We start from the raw sequence: 15,381 nt of genomic DNA on the forward strand, positions 1-15,381 counted from the left end.
GGTTGCCTTTAATTTCTGGCGAGCGAAGACCATGTCCATAAAACAGCATTGCAATTTATAATTTTGGAAACAACAGGACAACGTGGTGATTCACACCTACAATATAGTTTTTGAGTTGCTGCCTGATCCTGTGGATTCAGTGTCCTCAATGCAAATAGGGTAAATCCACAGTAACAGCAAACCTCAGAGCAATAAATCATACTATAAGTGCGGCTCCATCTTTTCCCCAACCAACCTCTGCAATAACCACCTGCTCAACTCTCCTACTGATTATCTTTGCTTCATAAACTCAGAGTTTTCAGTCACGGTGCCGTCATTCTCTTGAACACACTTCCTTTTGTCTCACATCCTCTATCATACTTCTCAAAACTCATTCTAATAACCGAACTCTTTGCCTGTGCGTTTGCTCAGCTTCCCTATCCCTTTGTTGAGTGCCCCATACCACCATTGAAAACAATTTCCCTTAGTGAGAGGTTCTAGTGCTCCAAGGCTCTACTCCATGTAAAAGATGCTATATAAATGCAAGTTATTGTTGCTATATAAATGCAAGTTGTGACTTAACACATGCTTGCCTTACAGCAAGAAAAGCAATTATATTGGTTTACAGTTTGCACCTTTTAGATCAAAATAACTTTTAGAGCACAGTTGGTAGCTAGTGTGAAACCAAGCTGTTACAGACTAGAAAAGGCCCTTTTTGACCTCGGCTAAGCTGTTGAGCCTCAGAAAGACACAACTGGAGTACTGCAAAGGGATTCAGCAAGATTCCTGGGCCAGGAAAGAGAAAGATTACCTCATGTTCCATCTCTGATCGGTATCCAGAGGTTGAACGTGTTCCTGCCAATGGTGAAGCAGAGTGGGTGAGGGATACGTAGAAGGCCCAAATTAGAGCAAAGGCAGTGTGGCTAGGGAGATCACAGGGGTATGCAGGTATTTGAAAGTAATGAGAATCTTGAAATTGATCTGATGGGGAATAGGACTCTAGTTATAAATGTCACTCGATAAGGTACATTTAGATTCTGTAGAAAAACATTAACCTGCTTGTTTCGCTTAAGAAAAGTTAGCCATGTAAGATACAGAATATATTATCTAATTCAGCTGACAGGCATCCAGCTAACAACGCATCTAAACTTTTTCCATTAAATTACTGAATTACTTACCAACAATTCTATTCATCCCTTTCAATCAGAAGTAAGACACAACATGGTAGAGCACTAATTTCCTTCTATTACGGAAAGGGCAGGCTGGTGAAACTAATCAAATAGCTCCTTCAAACAGCTAGTACAGTCATGTTGGGCCAAATGGCCTCCTTCAGTGCTGTTGTGGAGTCCTGTAGCTCAGTGGTTAGAGCACTCGCCTTGCAAGTGAGAGACCTGAGTTCAATTCCAGGCAGGGTGAAACCAAGTTTCCTTACTCCACGAGCCTAATAATAATCCCTCCAAAACAAAAAACAATAATAAATTGGTCATTTTCAATCCACGACTGTTTGTGGGATACTCACTGCTGTGCACAATTGGCTGCCGCGTTTCGCCCACAAATATACAGTCAATTCACTTTACAGTCTATTCTGTGAAGTGTTTTGAGACGTCGAGAAGATGTGAAAAGCGCTATATCAAATGCAAGGATTATTATTATTATAATTCTATGAGGTAATGTGGAGAGACAGGACCCATGGTTGTGAGGGCCAGATCAGGCTCAGTTTAGATGTCCAAACAGAGTGGGGGAAACTGGAGGGAGATCAGATGGAATAATTTCCTGTACTGCTTTCACACAGGCGTCAACCTGGCTCAGTCGGTAGCACTCTCACCTCTGAGGCAGAAGACTATGGTTCAAGCCCATCAGAACTTGTCTCACATCCTGGAGACACCAGGAACAATAACCAGGATTTCTCAAAATCCTATGCAACATTGCTTAAATATATTAGATATGTATGGGAACACTTCGCCCACTTCAGAGGGAAGAGCAACAATAAGGAATACTTAATACTGCAGAGAATTAACAGCTTAGGGCAACTAAATCCAACATCTTGCCACACACACTGTAATTTATATTTGAAAACAAGACTACCACTGTAATATTCCAATGATTAGGTCAAAACCTCAAGAAGGAACTTCAACCATATTTGGCCAAAATGGAAATTTCCACATAGCCCATATGAGGATAATGGTAGAAATAGGAGCCGAGCACATTCCAGGGCAGTAGTATGGGCTTCCTGCCACCCTCCCCGTGTGGTCAAACACAGTGCTGGCAATCACTGATCAAGTAGCACTGCCCCACTGGACCTCGATTTCCACTTGAGCTAATTTAAAGACTGCAATCAAATTGAATAGAAGAAACCAAACACATTTCTATCTTTACATTCCCAACTAATGGGCTTCACCTTCCACACAACCCAAACTCCTGGGTCCAGACCGTCACTTGGACACACATCCAGGATTCCTCTTATTCCGAGACGTTACCTCATGTGAAGGGATGATCACGTCAATGCCCAAACCCGTAACACAGCAGCAGCAGCAGTGGTTGAGACACCTCTGGGCCTACACCTGTCCCCCAACCCTGTTGCTCCTTTCTCCCTCCAGGACTCCCCCCCCCTCACCCCCAGACCCTCCGCTCTCTCTGCGGGCCTCGGGCCTGCTTTCACCCTGAAGCCTCGCCGTTGCCCTAAAGCCTCGCCCAAGATACCCACCTTTCCCGGGAACGTTTCCTCTTCTTCACAAACGCCATCGCGGCGGCGAGAGATGGAAACACCAAAGATTGTCCGATCCTCCCCTTCCCCTCCCCCTCCCCCCTCCCCGGCCTCAACCCCTCCCTCCCCAGTCCCTCCCATCCCACCCCCCTCCCCGGCCTCAGCCCCTCCCCCTCCCCGGCCTCAGCCCCTCCCCTTCCCCAGTCCCTCCATCCCACCCCCTCCCCGGCTCACCCCCCCCTCCCCGGCCTCAGCCCCTCCCCTTCCCCCAGTCCCTCCCTCCCTCCCCCTCCCCGGCCTCACCCCTCCCCTTCCCCAGTCCCTCCCTCCCTCCTCCCGCCTCAACCCCTCCCCCTTCCCCAGTCCCTCCCCTCCCACCCCTCCCCTCCCCGGCCTCAGCCCCTCCCCTTCCCCAGTCCTCCCTCCCCCTCCCCGCCTCCAACCCCTCCCCTTCCCCAGTCCCTCCCATCCCACCCCCTCCCCGGCCTCAGCCCCTCCCCTCCCCGCCTCAGCCCCTCCCCTTCCCAGTCCCTCCATCCCACCCCCTCCCCGGCTTCAACCCCTCCCCTCCCCGCCTCAGCCCTCCCCTTCCCCAGTCCCTCCCTCCCTCCCCCTCCCGGCCTCAACCCCTCCCCTTCCCCAGTCCCTCCTCCTCCTCCCCGGCCTCAACCCCCTTCCCCAGTCCTCCCTCCCACCCCCCTCCCCGGCCTCAGCCCCTCCCCTTCCCCAGTCCCTCCCTCCCCCCTCCCCGGCCTCAACCCCTCCCCTTCCCCAGTCCCTCCCTCCCTCCTCTCCAGCCTCAACCCTCCCCCTCCCCGGCTTCAACCCCTCCCCTCCCCGGCCTCAACCCCTCCCCTTCCCCAGTCCTCCCTCCCTCCCCGGCCTCAGCCCCTCCCCTTCCCCAGTCCCCCCTCCCACCCCCTCCCCGGCCTCAGCCCCTTCCCTTCCCCAGTCCCTCCCATCCCACCCCCCTCCCCGGCTTCAACCCTCCCCCTCCCCGGCCTCAACCCCTCCCCCTCCCCCGGCCTCACCCCTCCCCCTCCCCGGCCTCAGCCCCTCCCCTCCCCGGCCTCAACCCCTCCCCTCCCCAGTCCCTCCCATCCCACCCCCCTCCCCGGCCTCAACCCTCCCCCTCCCCGGCCTCAGCCCCTCCCCCTCCCGGCCTGCCCCTCCCCCTCCCGGCCTCAGCCCCTCCCCCTCCCCTGCCCCAGTCCCTCCCCCTCCCAGGCCTCAGACCCTCCCCCTCCCCGGCCCCAGTCCCTCCCCCTCCCAGGCCTCAGCCCCTCCCCCTCCCCGGCCTCAGCCCCTCCCCCTCCCCGGCCCAGTCCCTCCCCCTCCCAGGCCTCAGCCCCTCCCCCTCCCCGGCCTCAGCCCCCTCCCCCTCACCATCCCTCCCCGGCCCCAGTCCCTCCCCCTCCCCGGCCTCAGCCCCCTCCACTCCCGGGCAGCCCCTCCCCCTCCCAGGCCTCAGCCCCTCCCCCTCCCCGTCCCTCCCTGGCCCCAGTCCCTCCCCCTCCCGGCCTCAGCCCCTCCCCTCCCCAGCCCCTCCCATCCCCGGCCTCAGCCCCTCCCCCTCCCGGTCCCTCCCTGGCCCCAGTCCCTCCCCCTCCCAGCCCCTCCCCCTCCCCGGCCTCAGCCCCTCCACCTCCCCAGCCCCTCCCCATCCCCGGCCTCAGCCCCTCCCCCTCCCCATCCCTCCCCGGCCCCAGTCCCTCCTCCTCCCCGGCCTCAGACCCTCCCCAGCCTCAGACCCTCCCCCTCCCCAGCCTCAGACCCTCCCCCTCCCAGGCCTCAGACCCTCCCCCTCCCCGGCCTCAGTCCCTCCCCGGCCTCAGACCCTCCCCTCCCCTGCGGCTCCCCAGGAGGAGGCTGCACTAATTGTGCTGAAGCTCTTGTAGGTCAGGCAGTTCTGTGACCTTCGATCTCCGATATGGTGCAGAGACCTGCCAGTGATTTCGGAGAGTGTCTGTCTCCTGGTGACCTGGTCCACAACCCCCCCCCCCAACCTTGTCATGTATTTTGTTTGGGTCAGCCGGGTATCTGACATTTGTGGAAACCTATCACCGTGCTTAAGAGCATCCAAACCAAACTGGAGAATTCCGTGCCTCCCACCTACACATGCAAATCCCAGCGATAGATTGTCGGAATGGAATACACACTCTCTCCTTAGAGGGATGCATCCTGCTTCCCTAATTCTGAAGAGTAATAGGCGCAACCTGGCAAGAGCCAAAGCTTGGAAACCCCCAGAATGTATGTTGGAGTACAGCTGGAGCCTATTGAGAGCACTACCTGGCAAGCTTTCCTGCTGCTTGTCCACCTCCTTGCCCCACTACTCGCCGATATCATTAACCTCTCCATGTCATCTGGCACTGTTCTTCAAAACATAGTAACGGATCCCGGGGCTGAGCCAGGGGGAGGGGGAGGAAGGTGACCAAAGGCGCGGTCGAAAAGAAAGGTCTTCAGCAGAGACCTGAAAATGGGAAGGGAGGGAGGGAGGGAGGCGAAGGGAGTGAGGAAGGCAGTTCCAGAGCTTTGGGGATAGTGGCTGAAGGCACAGCCACTGAGGGTGGAGCGGAAGACTCGGGGGACAAGGAGGAGGCCAGACCCGGAGGAACGAAGGCAACGGGTACTGTTTTGAGGAGAGAGGAGGTCAGAGAGGTAGGGGGTGCAGAGGAGTGCAGGGACTTGAATACAAGGATGAGGATCTTGAAATCGATCCTCTCTAGGATAGGCAGCCAGTGCAATCTGGCAAGGACTGGGGTGATCAGGGAACAGAGTTTCGTGTGGGTGAGAATGCGGGCGGCAGAGTTTTAAATTATTTGGATTTTATGGATGGTAGTGGATGGGAGCCCAGCGAGGAGGGCATTAGAGTAGTCCAACCAAGAGGTGACAAAGGCATGGACCAGGGTTTCAGCGGCTTTTGGGGAGAGGTATTGGTGGAGACGGGCGATGCATTGAAGGTGGAAGAAAGTGGTCCTGGTGAGGGACCGGATGTGGGGGAGGAAGGATAATTGGAGGTCTACCGTACCATCTCAAATCTCCCTTTCCAATCCAAGGTCCTTGAGAGAACCGTTGCCTCCGAGCTTTGCTCTTTCCTCTCCTCTCACTCCCTCCATGAACCCCTCCAATCGGGTTTCTGTGCTGCCCACAGCACGGAAACTGCTCTGGTCAAGGTCACAAACGACATCCTGACCATGTGTGACCAGGGCTCCCTCTGCCTCCTCCACCGCCTCTCCTCCCACCTCAACCTTCAAGGTTCTGTCCTTGACTGGTTCAGGTCCTACCTTTCACATCGTCTCCATTTCGTCGCGGCAAACAGTTTCTCCTCCAGCCCCCGCAATGTCTCGTGCAGTGTTCCTCAGGGCTCTGTCCTCAGTCCCCTCCTCTTCACCCTCTACATGCTCCCCTTTGGTGACATCATCCACAGACATGGGATAAATTTCCACATGTATGTGGATGACACCCAGCTCTACCTCTCTGCCTCTACCCTGAACTCCAGGACTACTGAGGTCCTGACCGACTGCTTGTCGAACATCAAGTCCTGGACGAGGGCCAACTTTCTCCAACTCAATGTCAGCAAGATTGAGGCCTCCTGATTGGCTCAAGCCAGCACCACTGCACCTCAGGCACTGGCAGCATCAGCCTCCACGGCTGCACACTCAACCTCACTAAGCCAGTCAGGAACCTGGGTGTCTTGTTTGACCCTGAACTGTCCTTTCTCCCCCACATCCACGCCATGACTGGCACTGCCTACCACCACCTCCGCAACATTGCTAGACTCTGCCACTGCCTCACCCTTCAGGCTGCTGAGACACTCACCCACGCATTCGTCACCTCAAGGCTTGATTATGGGAACTCTCTCCTCATCGGCCTTCCCAACTCTTCCCTTCACAAGCTGCAGATCATCCAAAACTCTGCAGCTCGTGTACTCTCACGCACCAGGCTCCACGACCCCATCACTTCCACCCTCGCCCGACTCCACTGGCTCCCCATCCCCCAGACGATCGAGTTCAAGATCCTCGTCCTCACCTTTAAGGCCATCCATGGCCTTGCCCCTCCTACCTCTCTGACCTGCTGACTCCCTACCAACCTGCTCACTCCCTCCGCTCATCAGGCTCCGGTCTGCTCCATGTCTCCCGCCGACCCGCCCTACCATCGGTGGCCGGGCTTTCAGCCTCTCTGCCCCCACACTCTGGAACTCCATCCCATGGTCCCTTCGCCTCTCTTCCTCCCTTGCCTCCTTCAAGGCCGGTCTCAAGACCCTTCTCTTCAACCGTGCCTTTGGTCTCCCTCCCACCTCTCTGCCTTCCCCCACCCCTACACCACCCCTCCCCCATGCTCAGGCCCCGATATCTGACTGTTCAGCCCCATGGGATGTCCTCCCGACGTGAAAGGCGCTCTACAAATGTAATTTTATTGTTGTTGTTAGGGCTTTGGCTTACAGGGTTAATTGGAGCTGAGTGAAACGAGTCCCTGCCCCCAGTGACTGGTCTGCCCTTCCAAGTCCTGCCAATGAGCCAAGCTGGCTGAGCTGTCCTGAAGTATCGCAAAACTGCTTGGTTCAATAACTGGACTACGGAGACTTCCACAGAGAGTTGACTTGATTCTAACATTCCATGCCAAACATGTCACTTTGGAGCCAGTTCAGCTCCAAGGAGACCCTGTTTTATCTCCCAACCCCTCCTCCCCCCGGGAACGTAGTTACTAGTTGATCATTTGATATTCGACAAGTGTGGGTTTGAGGGCTGCAAGTTATGAGGAGATACTGACATAGCTGGACTTGTTGAAATGCTGAGATTTTCAGATTGTAAGAACGGTTTGGTGAAGAAGGTCTTTTGGCTCATTTCATCTTATCCTTCTAACTTCTGGACATTCTGTTGATCTGGTTCTTACATCTCCCTCTCAATCTTTTTCATTATAAATGTAATGTAACAGACTGTAAACCCAGAATTGCAGGTTTAAAATCAACAAGCCTCACAGAAGCTTTTTCCACAGATAATAGACAGGGTGATTTAACATCTTGAAAAATTAAATGGCTATATATCTGGTTGATTGAAGTAATCAAATACTTTCCAGGTTAGGATGACTGTCGTGTTGTTGAGACTTTTCATGGGTGGGGGGGAATGGGGGTTGTGGTATATATTGTTTGTGGAGAATGTGAGGCCACGTTGAATAGTTGGGATGTGAGATTCATTCTGGAATTTCTGCTTGACCACTTTTAACAATCAGAATTTATGCAAAACATTGTTATGCACATGTGAGCTTGTGATGCTCACAGGTGCCTTTCTACTTTCTAATACTGTCTAAGTTCAGTGAGATAGAACAGCTTGATGAGGTCCTTCATAAGAGACACTAAATCTAGATATTGTCTGCCTGTTCAGATGCATGTTAAAGATCCTATAGCATTATTCAAAAAGAGAAGGGAGTTTCTCCTGTTGTCCTGGCCAACAAAATCCTAGATCAAGTTAACCATTTACTTCATGGCTGTTTGAGGTATGCAAATTGGCTGCCGTGTCCACCCACAAAATACAGTCACTATACTCCACAGATTAAATCCCGTGAAGCTCTTTGAGACATGATAAGGTGCTATATCAAATGCAAGGATTATAAATGTAACTTGGTTGAAAGGAAAGGTTTTATTAAAATCAGTGGGTTACATGGCAAGTGAATCCCCCCCAAATTCAAACAATTATGTTAATATTGGAATTATTGTCGGTATACCAGAAAAAATAATCAAAAATCAAATCAGATTAGGCACGATCCAATTTTGGCTCAAATGTACCATTCTGGAGATTCAGAATTATTCTAATATTCTGGCTGGTATGGTTTTAGTAAAATTTGAAGAAAGAGTTTATATCTTATGTAAATTAAGATGTCTAATTCAGACTTCAAAGTAATACTCTATATATTTCTTTATTGAACTACAACACTATTTAAATTATTAAAATTCATATCAAAGGTACCAAGAGATACTTTACATAAATTATGGAAATGACTGTATTCATATTAATGACTGTATTAAAGAATTAAAAGCATAAAGTAGAAGGTGAACATTTCTCATTCTTTTATGTACAAACCCTTTGCCAAGTAAAACAGCCAAAAAAGCTATGAATTTGCACAAAATATAATTGAACTTCCTGGTATTTGAATGAAAATCATTCAAGAGATAAAAATGTAAAGCTGCCCTAACATTTCTAGTGCATTTACTTGCCCAAACCTAGTACAGCTGAGGACAGAATACCACCAGCCTCTGTTCCAGCTTATGGGGTCAATGGCAAACGTCACTGACTTGCAATAAAATAGAGACTGAAACTCTGTTAAAATAGGTACTTATAGCAGAATTACCCCCCAATGGGAGATTAAATTGAAGGCACAATGTTATTAGGAATTTCTTCCATTGAGGCAAAAGGTGGTGCATGCAAGAAGCATAGGTCATAGTCTCAAACATAACATCTCATACAAGTCGGTTTAAAGATTCAGTTGCCTTTCAATAGTTTCAGTGGTGCAATTACAACATGATTAGTCCATGATGGCAGTACCTTTGTCCCATGAGACTTTACCCAGCCCTCCATACCTACTGTCCTGCTGATTCATAATGACTGTGTTAAGGAATTAAAAGCATAAAGCAGATAGTGAACAGGAGGTAGATGTCACTGAGGAAAAGAGACATCTGGGAATCAGTAACCTGCAGCAAGCATAGCTTCCTTCATTGATGAAAAGTAACATTGCCAATGTGGCATCCCTGACAGGTCAGGAGTTCTGGGACCAATGCCACCTTTGGTCAGAAGGTTATGGGTTCAAAGCCCATAATGAGACTTAAGTTCATAGTCCAATACAGTATGGGAGGAGCAGAGAATTGTCGGAAGTGACATCCATCAGGTGAGACATTAAACTGAGATCCAGTTTGCCTGCTTTCAGGTACATATTAAAGATCTCATGGAACTGTTCGAGATGGGAAAGCCTTCTCTCGGTTGCTGACTGTTGCCAGATAAATTGGTAGTTCATCTCATGGCTGATTGTGGGAAATCTGAGGATTGGGGTTGACAGCTGCTGGAAGGCGTAACCTGGAGTCAGAGTTCGTGAACACATGGTCATACATCCAGGACCTAGAATCCACCTTGATTGGCCTGAAAAGAGCCAAGCAGCTGCTGCTTAAACTCCACACTTCCAACTGATGGAACCATCGCTCAATGGGAAGCGATGTGTGCCCAAGATAGGAAGACGGTGGCAATGCTCTCACCCATTTCATGCTGAGGTGTGTTACCAACAGGGAAGCCCATAGGGAATTCCTCATACCTGCTATCCACCTAATGAGGCTCAACCCTGCGTTTGTCAGATGTCGAACAACTATCGTGATTATCCTCCTTACGGGCTGGGAGGAGGTAAGCAAGGTCTCGGTAGTCCAGTTCCTGAGCCAGGGGGTTCTGCAGTGTTCCAGGGTACTGCTGATGACAGCACAGTCAGCCTGACTCATTGGAGGAGCCTGGAATGGCAGACCAGTGACTTGAGGCAGGGAGAAATCCCACTCAGCTCCTGTTAATTCTGAAAGCCAAACCCTAATGGGTAGGATGGTCCTAGCTAGCTAGACAAATAGCAGGAAAGCTTGCAGACATCAATATCAATGGTAAGCTATGTGGTTTTAGCTGGTTAGTTTCCAGCAGTAACCCAACGCACATCTGGGATCTCCAAGCCATGGCTCTTACCAACTGCGCCTGATACTTACCTAAATTAGGTAAGCAGGATGCATCCCTCCGGGGAGAGAGTGCGCATTCCATTCCAACAAGCTATCTCTGTGATTTCAATGTGTAGGTGGCATGCATGGAAATCTCAGCTTGGTTTGGATACTCTTCAACAACAACAACAACTTCCATTTATATAGCACCCTTCACACCAAATGGCATCTCGGAGCGCTTCAGCATGGTGGTTGTTTCCACATGTGTCAGACACCTGGTTGACCCCCAAAAATTGTGGGATCTGTAAAAAGAGACAAGCAGGAAGGTTCCTGCCTTTTAATTTTGTCAAGATATACAATGTGTGAGCACAAAGTGCACCTAAAAAAAGTTCACCATCTTACAGACCTCACTGGTGCCAGGTGTCTGCCATGTTTGCTTTGACACTAAATACTACAAAACACTTTGAGATGTTTTAACATGTTAAGGCACTGTATACAAAAAACTTAAGTAAGATCTCAACTATAGTTGCCACTGATGATGGCACTTTCTCAATGACAGATTACAGTGCCAGCAACTGCAGCATCACTGATGTGGGAGGTGGGATCACATATCTGAGTGGTGGTCTCTACTCTAGCCAGACCACTTCCAGTGTTTAATTGACAATAAGTTAATCCCTCATATAGGTTTCATGGATTGTTAGCTTCCATTTTAAAGCATACCATGAAGCTCTCCATTCCTGGTTTCCTTTCACTCAACCTAATGGACTTCCAGCTTGTACCGGATGGTCCTTCTTACCCCTCTCAATCAACACTATCCCTTCTTCCTTACCTAGCGCTTCCACAACAAAGAAAGAGACATTCACAATGCCATTCTTTAATTCACTCAGATTTTCAAAGACACTAATAGACACATAGATACATAGACATAGAAATCATGGAGCCTGTTCCGCCATTTTATCAGATCATGGCTGATCTATACCTCAAGTCCTTGCTGCATATTCTTTAATACACTGACCTAACAAATATTTATCTACCTCCATCTTAAATAAGAAATCCTTATGGTAACCAACAACAACAACTTGCATTTATATAGTGCCCTTCACGCGGGGTAGAGTCCCGGATCGTTTACCAACACTATGTGACATCCAACTCGGGAAACCTCTCTGATATTAGAATCTCCAACACTGACATACTATTAGTGAATCCTGTAAGCCACTGTTTTTTTGTGCTGGTGCTTGTTTCAAGTAGCTGTGGTGATGGGTAGTGCTCAGGTATGTTGTGCTAGTCTGATGCAACAGGAGGGTCTGGGATCCCCTCATTCTGGGAAAAGAAGATTTGCCACATTCAGAGTACAAATACAAACATATCCGTTGCACTGATATAAGCCTCAGAGATACAACTGTAGAGCTATCATATCATGTACACTCACTGTGTAGAAACATGTTATTTACATATCGTACAGTTCACACAATGTTAATAATTTGATACCTATTGTTAATGTTTTCCCTGCTTCCAAGTTCCACACATTTCTCTCAAATTCTCAAATCTCCCTCATGAAAAATTACCCCATTGCCTGTTCATAGTGTGAGAGTGTTTACAGATTTGGACATCCAGTCCTTTGACCTTAAGTGGTGGCTTGATTCTGAGTGGGTGATTTGGCCAAAAATATTTCCAAATAATCTTCTTGAAAATCATGTCCTTCTAAAGACTTCAGTAAGCAAGACAAAGTATGCTGAGAACAGCATTTAATTGACTTCAGAGTTTGTTTCATTTATGGGATAATATTGGCAACTCTTTGGAACAGATATACTAGCCATGAACATGCTCAAGCCAGGATATTTAATCTCTGAATGAGAGGGCTATAAACAACTTATATTAGAGGTTTTGTGTTATTAGACATGTCTGGATTTGGATATGGAGAAAACTATAATTCATTTACACATTGTTGCATAATGAACAAAAACTGAAATTCATTAGTTACATTATTACTCAGAGTCATGAGTCTTGTCTTTCATAATGTGTAAATATGTTTTCATTTTTTCCCATTCACTGTTGCACTAGTCCACAGGATGCCAACAAGATGTTTATTACAATTTCTATTTTTCTATGATTGACCAGTGCAGAATTCATGAGTGATTTGTGTGTTTCTTTTTTCCTGCAGTTTATTTTTATGCGTTGAGTAGAGTGAAACAGACTTGTAATGTTGGGCTACTGACCAAGCACACACATACACACAATAATTAGAGGGACTGGAACAATAATTCCAGTTGGTTTTCTCCTCCTGACTATGGGAAGGTAAGAACCAGTTTAGCCTCGTACAGCACTGGCTGAGAACAGCAAATGGAACATTTATATAGCGCCCTTCATGTGGGGTAGCGTCCCAGAGTGCTTATAAACCACAATATGGGAAGCAGCGAGCTCCTGGTCCCTAAGCTGCAGTTCTCTCTAGTATTCCATCGGGGCTGACTAGGCCTAGTTAGAATGAAAACATCATAGCGCAGAGAGAGGTCCTTGTACCCATTGAACCTATGTTGATGACACCTGCTTCAATGAATCAATACTATACATTCTAATACCAGTCCCAGTTCAATATATTCCCTGCACCTTTTTATATTCTCTCTCTCTTCAAATACTTGAATTCAATTCCAATTCTGTTTTAAATTTTGCTCTTCCTCTGATCTGAAATTTACAGGATCCAAAAGGCGCTATATAATTGCAATTTGTTCTTGTTATCTCACTTCAGACCTGGTCAATCAGATTCCCTTGAGCTCTGTGACATTTGTGTACCTTTCTGTTCCGAAGTTTTAGCTTCCATTAGCTTCTTGTCTCCTAACCTCACCAACATTACAACTCATGGGAATCCAAGGGAATTCCCTATGAAGAAAAGTGTTTTTCATTGTGTATTTGTTGCTTACACGTTGCTTTTTGTGCCAAAGATTTTTAAAAAAAAGGTTTATTTGTATATTGACTTTAACAGCCTTATGCTGTCTCAACTGAGACCCCCAGAGAGGTGAACTGCAGATACAGGAAATTGGGAAATTTCCCGAGTGCCCCCATGAATGGTTCCCGATGCTTATCACCCCATGCAACCTAATTCACAAGTTCCATTCAAGTCCAACAAAGTTTTTAAATGTGCGGATGTTTTATGCTTTTTGGTTCCCAACTCCCATTTTACACGACAACCCCAAGCCTTTTTGGGGAGCCAGACTGCCCCAAACGCTCATACAGTTACTCAGAGGGGACCTCATAGAGGTGGACAAGATTTTAAATGGGATTAAAAACGTAAACTCTAATGCAACAGTGGGCCGCAGACCAGAAGTGGCTTGCAGGCCTTGAAGAAGCCCCCACCCTGCTCCTGAACATTTGCATGAGTAGGCCCGTGTTTGATCGTTAGTGTGTTTTCATATTTTTCTTGATTGAATATTTCTTAATTTATGGCATTTATTTTGTTGACTAACCACAGATGTTGGCCATCACTGTTCTAAAGTTTATTGTTTACTATTTCAATCCTTTTTAAAAAAATTAGAATGTAAACTTATGTCCTCTTGATCTTTTGTCTTGATATTTCCCAATTTCAGGAAGTATCAAGACAGAAGATCAAGAGGATATAAGTTTAGAGTTATAAAGGGCAATTTCAGGACAGATACCAGGAAGTAATCTATAACTGGAACAGGTTGCCAGGAAAGGTGGTACAACCTAGGACACAATATTAATTTAAAAAGAGGTGTGATGGGGGGTTTGGAGGGATGGTAGAGTGGATGATCTGGAGGGATGAGATCGGATGGGCCAAAGGGCCTTCTTCATCCAGACCAATCTTGTGATCTTGTGATATAATACCTTACTTCTTTACTTCCAATAATAGATGCTTTCTCCTTGGTTGCGGATATTACATGATAGTTACCAGCAGGGGGCACTCAAGTCTCATTCACTTCATAAAGATAAGGATCCAATACAGCACAATCAGACCACTATTAGGGAATCAGTACTCTTTCTTGTAAAATCTATTTGTAACTCTCAAGAGAAAACCCGTGCCATTCTTTTTTCATTAAAAGCTTGCCAAACAATTAATGTGGCTTTGAGCCTAGAGGTTTGCCAGGCAATTTTACTGAATATACATACAACACACTGAACTGTTCTTCACAGATCTGAAAATGGATACTTGCTTTCTATGCACAAAAAAATTGGATTGTGGAATTCAGAAAATATATGCAAAGAAATATGCAAGATCACAAAAGATCATGAGAATATGGAACTGACTGCTTCAGAAGGTCATAGATGCATTGTTGATTGAGGTGTTGGAGGAGAAATATTGCAGCTAGATACTTAGTAAGTTAGGATATTAAGGGATATGAAGGAGCGACTGGGAAATCAAATTTAAGAGTATCCTCACCTCTGAGTCAGAGGGATCTGGGTTCAAGCTGCGCATCAGGGCTTGGAACTCACAGTCGAGGTTGTCACTCCAATGCAATGCTGGGGGAGTGCTGACCTTCTGATGAGTTAAACCAAGGTCCTGCCTGTGTCAATTCAGGCAAATTCCATGGCACTATTCAAAACAAGAAGGGAGTTTCTCCTGGTGTCCTGGCCAACAACCCCACAGCTAAAATTTCTTTCACTTTATGTCTGTTTATGGGACACTGCTGGACACAAATTGGCTGCTTTGAGACGTTTTGGCGACGTGATAAGGTGCTACAACCACAAGGATTATTATTATGCATTTTAAATGGCCTCCTGCTATTTCTATATTCTTCAGCAAGAATTTATTTTAATTACAGAATGTTCCAAATGGTGTAAAGTCTAATTGCCCAAGAATATAATAATACATCACAATAAATGAATACCAAATAACAGCTTGTCCGAGGTGAAATGTAGGTGTAGATTAAGCAAAGCTACAAGTGCGTGTAGAGACTCCAGATCAAATCAAGGGAACTGTAACACCCCCCACCCTTCCAGTAAACATCTGAAATACATCCCTCACCATCTGCTATCTTGTACCACATATACAAGGTGCTGTTTCTGCATGTTATTG

At 47.7% G+C, this 15,381-nt stretch overlaps 1 protein-coding gene across 1 annotated transcript in view; it reads right to left on the minus strand.

Annotated features, from left to right (window-relative positions):
* The window catches only part of nsmaf (neutral sphingomyelinase (N-SMase) activation associated factor), a 48,490-nt gene extending 45,706 nt beyond the window's left edge, over window positions 1-2,784 (minus strand). The window contains exon 1 of the mRNA XM_042332626.1: window positions 2,684-2,784. Coding sequence (XP_042188560.1) covers window positions 2,684-2,721 — 38 coding nt within the window. The 5' untranslated portion in view covers window positions 2,722-2,784. The remainder of the gene's footprint in view (window positions 1-2,683) is intronic.
* Window positions 2,785-15,381: the final 12,597 nt, after the last annotated feature.

The sequence above is a fragment of the Callorhinchus milii genome, unplaced genomic scaffold, assembly GCF_018977255.1.
Source record: "Callorhinchus milii isolate IMCB2004 unplaced genomic scaffold, IMCB_Cmil_1.0 Scaffold2, whole genome shotgun sequence".
In the NCBI taxonomy this organism is placed as follows: domain Eukaryota; kingdom Metazoa; phylum Chordata; class Chondrichthyes; order Chimaeriformes; family Callorhinchidae; genus Callorhinchus; species Callorhinchus milii.